Source organism: Engraulis encrasicolus, chromosome 4, assembly GCF_034702125.1.
Source record: "Engraulis encrasicolus isolate BLACKSEA-1 chromosome 4, IST_EnEncr_1.0, whole genome shotgun sequence".
NCBI classification, from domain to species: Eukaryota; Metazoa; Chordata; class Actinopteri; order Clupeiformes; family Engraulidae; genus Engraulis; species Engraulis encrasicolus.
In genome coordinates, this window is record NC_085860.1 from 28,702,896 (window position 1) to 28,707,895 (window position 5,000).

The following is a 5,000-nucleotide window of genomic DNA, read 5'->3' on the forward strand; positions in this document are numbered from 1 at the left end:
CAGGAAGGTGAAGACGTTGTACTTAGACGTTTTAATCCGGTTGTCCTGCACAGAACAGAAAATTAAGAAACAATAGCCACAAACCGCAAAATCCTTTACACTGGTAGACAGCTCAGACAGAAGGAGCAATACGTATGAATGAACTATAAACTACAAATTCATTCAGAGGTGAAATCAATGAAACGGATAAAACAGATAATCAACAAATATTGACTGAAAGACAAAGGAGCATTATGAATGAACTATAAACTACAAATCCATTAACTGTTATATCGATGATACAATTAATAAACAAATACTGACTGAGAATACTGTTTTACAGGATATGCTATGAATAGGATGCATATTCACAACATTATGAGCTTTTTTCATGTCACGTTGTATAACATCACATATGTTCAGTGAACATAGCACCTACTGTTCCTCAGGTATGGTGAGGTTTGTATCAGGTGAGTACTGGGGAGATGTAGAGGTGTGTGTCAGCACATTGGTGTGTGTTTCATGGACTTATGCAGATGAAACAGGACTGTACGGGGGGAAAAATAGGGCCCGGGCACTTTTGGCTTAAAGGTGCTCCTCATAATTAGCAGTGCAGAACTGACTCACCAGTGGGCCCCGCAACCTCGTGTTTTAAAAAAAATATATATACACATTTCTGAAAATAGGGGCCCCCGAGGGTGCGTGGCCCACCGGGAAATGCCCGTTATGCCAGATGACCAGTTCAGCCCTGCAGATGAAACTGAGCCCTGCAGATGGGGACTGAGTAGGTGTGCGGTACTCACAGCGTAGGAGAACCTCTCGTTGTAAACGCGGTCATTAGCTCGGACATGGCGCTCTTCTTCTGCTTGGCCTGAGGAGACATGACACACACTCACATGAATATTCATCACGAAACACAGGCAGAGATGCTCCTGATGTGTTCCAAAAAATCAGTACTTGCAAAATTGAGCTTTAAGGAACAGACCACCTCATTTCAAGAAATTGCTCATATGTAAAATCTGAGAATACATAGGATTTTTTGTCTATGTGTTTACATTGTCAAGTTTAACAGTATAACCAAATTAAGCGTAGCAATGCAAGTCTACGGGAGCAAACAAAACATCATCTAATGTACTAATGGCAGTTAGCAACTTTCTTTTTTTAACCATGTAAAAATGGGGTCAGCTCGCTATTTCGACATACCGCTATTCCAACAACGAACTGTACCGACAAGCCGCTATTCCAACACCTTCATTCCTAGCGTATCATTGCTTCATGATGACTAATTCATACTGACCTGTTGGCAGAGCATAATGTTGACTATGTCGACCACTTAAAAAATTATGAGAAAAAATAAGAACACCAAACTGTAGCCTATTTGTTTTTTTTCCTCCTGCGCTGCTCCGATATCCTGCTGGCAAACTGTCAACGCAAGCTGGTAACAATGTTGCCAACATAGGCTAAAGTGCTGGTATGATGCACACAGAACTTGACTTCTAGGTTACTTATTATGCTTAATTTAATATTAAGCAATATAAGCTACCAATACCATAGAAATATGAGAATCTTCTGTGAGAATCTTCACACGTCTGAAACAATATTCAGCACCATGAACAGGACCAAAGTACAGTGATTGGCAAGTGACTGCAAGCAGGAGCCTCATTTAGGGGGTAAAAAACAATGATTGTGTGTTCAGATTGACAGGCCTATTGTAGATTTTTGTCTGGGTTTGTAAGACTTGCCTTTTTGAATTCCCCACAGGTTTTTTTTTCCCCTGAAACAACCAACCTTTTGGACACGACAACAGCTCTTCGCTCTGGAACTAAAAAAAAAAAAGGTTGTGTGCTCCATCATGTTGCTGCATGTTTCTGGTTGCGGGATAATTCGATTGGGTAACTTGGCGTGTAGGCTACAAATTTATCCCTTCAAAGCAGTAACGTGGGAAAGTGTCTTACATCACTTTAGTCATCCGCCACTGATTTCAGCACCACATGCACGGACAGCTCCTTTTTAGATTTAACAGCCTTATGTGAATATGAAGGGAAATATCGGCTGTCCTGATAATTATAGGGCTTCACAATTTGAGTGGCAGCATTCTCAGAATGGTTTATTTTTATTTATTTTTAAATGAAGGCAATGCAACAAAAGCACATTGCATCAATGTGGGAGTAGCGCCATGTCGGAATAGCGCCATGTCGGAATAGCGGCGGTCGGTGGGGAACGTGCAGGTATTCCGACAATAGATGGAATAGCGACATGTCGAAATAGCGCCATGTTTTTGTTGTTGTTTTTTTTTTTTTAGCAGAAGATACCGCACACTCTTGTCCATCTCTTCCGCACACTCTTGTCCATCTCTTCTCCACTCTTACCCATTTTCAAAAAACTTCAGAAAGGCCATACGGGCCGAAACGTTGTTTTGTTAATAAATTGCAGCACGATGGACAAGAGTGTGCGGTATCTTCTTCTACAAAATTGATCTTGCACCCGCTACCTGCACCTCGAAACCTCTGGTGTGCGTTGGTTTCCTCCTTCAAAAGGAATAGCGCCATGTAACATTCATTCAGCACTACGATGGCTGCTTAAAGCAGTACAGTACCATTTCTGGAAATAAGCTCACTTGACACCTCTCCTCTCCACCTCTATTTGGCCCAGCCAAATAAAAAAGTAAAACAAATTGCAACCTTGAGTGCCTCAGTATCTGTCTTCCTGGACCAAGTTTAGAGCCCCTACACTGATGAGCACCAAGGAAAAAAGGTGAAGACCCAGCAGCACTCCAATTACCTGCTTGTGTTTGGTTGGAGTTAAGTTTTGCACGACCAGACTCAGAGAACGGCTGGAAGTACAGTTGAAAGATAGAACTTATCAATGCAATCATTTAAAGGGGCATTCCACCGGTGGAGACATGAATATGTATTGAAAGTGGGTCAAATATGTAGTAGAATAGTAGCATACATTTCTAATTTGGTGCCTTCTTGGTCGAGAAAAGACAGAAAATGACCTTTTAGTGCTTGTGGATTTGTGACAACAATCCCCATAATATACTGCAATGCTCAAGTTCCACAGGGCACACCCAGGCAGCTCTGCCAGTGACTTACTCGAGCCTCAATGCCAGTGATTTCAAAAGCACTGGCACACTGATCTGTGATAGGTCTGTTAGCGCATTAGGTCCAACCCCCCATGGGCGGGGTTGAAAGGGTGGGGGAAATGATGCAAAATGACGATTTTTACATCATTGTAGGAGGAAGTGCTAAGAGGTGAATACGGATTTCTCCTGTCTCAGGGGGAATTGAGAGAGTGTTGCACGACCATTTAAATGTATGACTGGGTGTCTAGCAATGGAAAGCCTAATGCAAATGGATGGAGTGTCCCTTGAACTCAAGGAGAGGTGTAATACTAGATTTCCAGAAATGGTACAGAGACCAGCAAGACTATTCTCATTACAGACATAGGCCTATATGTAAGTGTGTTTCAATTTGGATATAAAACCATTACAAAAGGGAGCAACCGGAATCTCTGTTCAGATATCCAAGACCTTTCTCAACTTTTGTTATTTCTGTTGTTGTTGTTGTTATTGTGTTGCCCACTATTCAAACAACCAACAGCCCACCAACAGCACAGCAGACAACCAGGCTCAGTGGAGCTCTATAAGCAGTTATTTTGTTGAGAGCATTGGCGGTCCTACATTGAGTTGCACCCCGGACGACACCCCGGTGGGGGGAAAAAAACTGGCAAAAAACAGTTAGGCCTATAATAACTGCCAAAAAAACAGTAATGTTACTGATTCTACAATGTTGTAATACAGTAGAAAAAAAACACCTTTAAACGATTTTTCATATGTTTATAACCATTTTAACATGCTATTTCCGCCATGTCATTTGGGGGCAGGGCTTCGTACTGGGGGGCGGGGTTTCACAATGCTGACCCCCCCCTCAGGTCCGCCCCTAGGACCGCCCCTGGCTGAGAAGAATGCTCATTGGTGAGACTCTGGACCTCTCCCACACGTGACTCCATCCCCACCTTGATCCAGGCCTTCTCTAGCCCCTCATCTACCTGGGGTGTGATCTTTCCGACGTGGTGTCGAGCCTCCTGTCCATGGTAGGATACTTCTCAGCCATCTCACCGCCATTTCCCATTCGCAGCCTCATTCTTATGCACGCACGCACGCACACACGCACGCACACATGCACACACGCACACACAAAGTGAACACATACACAGAAAGTGATACACTACATAAGTTACCCACTCGCAGGGTTTCAGGTAACTCGACACACTGAGATGGATGAATGAGTGTGACCCCCATCATCACCACAACTGTAGGCTATGGAGATGAGTTATTGGCAGGGGATGGAGCTGAGCAGACAGAGAGCTGTAAACGCCACCCTCACGTCATCTCTCTTCTGTGGAAATGCAGTGTGCCGTGCAACAGCACCAGAGATTCTTTAAGTATATAGAGATATGCCAACATAATAGGTTTCTATGGGCACCTAAGCGACCAGGGTTCCGGTCTGCCTAAAGGGGCGTGTCATAATGCTCCTACAATGAATAGAACAGTCCTTAGGTCTGCCTAGGTCTGCCTAAAGGGGGCAATAATAGAACCCGGAAACAATGGGCCAATGGAACCTCTCTCTCTCTACTCTCTCTGACAGCACTGGACTGTGTTGGGATGTTGTCTGCACTTGCCTGTTTGTCTGTAGGAGGGCACTGGAGGAAGGCTCTGTGCATCTACTGTACCTCTTCAAGACCAGTACACACAAGTCCATACGCACACACACACACACACGCACACACACACACACACACACACACACACACACACACACACACACACACACACACACACACACACACACACACACACACACACACACACACACACACACACACACACACACACACACACACACACGCCCCTACTGAATACAGGAAAGCGTAGGGGCTGCTATCCTCACACACAAAAAAAAACAACACCACAGAAGTCACACAACACCAGTACTGTGTAAATCATCTTTGCTTTGACT

The 5,000-nt window shown here is 44.0% G+C and overlaps 1 protein-coding gene across 2 annotated transcripts in view; it reads right to left on the bottom strand.

Moving 5' to 3' along the window:
* atp8b4 (ATPase phospholipid transporting 8B4) overlaps window positions 1–5,000 on the bottom strand; it is a 49,671-nt gene that overhangs the window by 37,533 nt on the left and 7,138 nt on the right. For both annotated transcript variants that reach the window (XM_063197088.1, XM_063197087.1), the window contains exons 3-5: window positions 4,030–4,125; window positions 783–850; window positions 1–45 (exon numbers count right to left, since the gene is read on the bottom strand). The exon at window positions 1–45 is cut by the window's left edge and continues 69 nt beyond it. In XM_063197088.1, coding sequence (XP_063053158.1) covers window positions 1–45; window positions 783–850; window positions 4,030–4,105 — 189 coding nt within the window. In that variant the 5' untranslated portion in view covers window positions 4,106–4,125. The remainder of the gene's footprint in view (window positions 46–782; window positions 851–4,029; window positions 4,126–5,000) is intronic.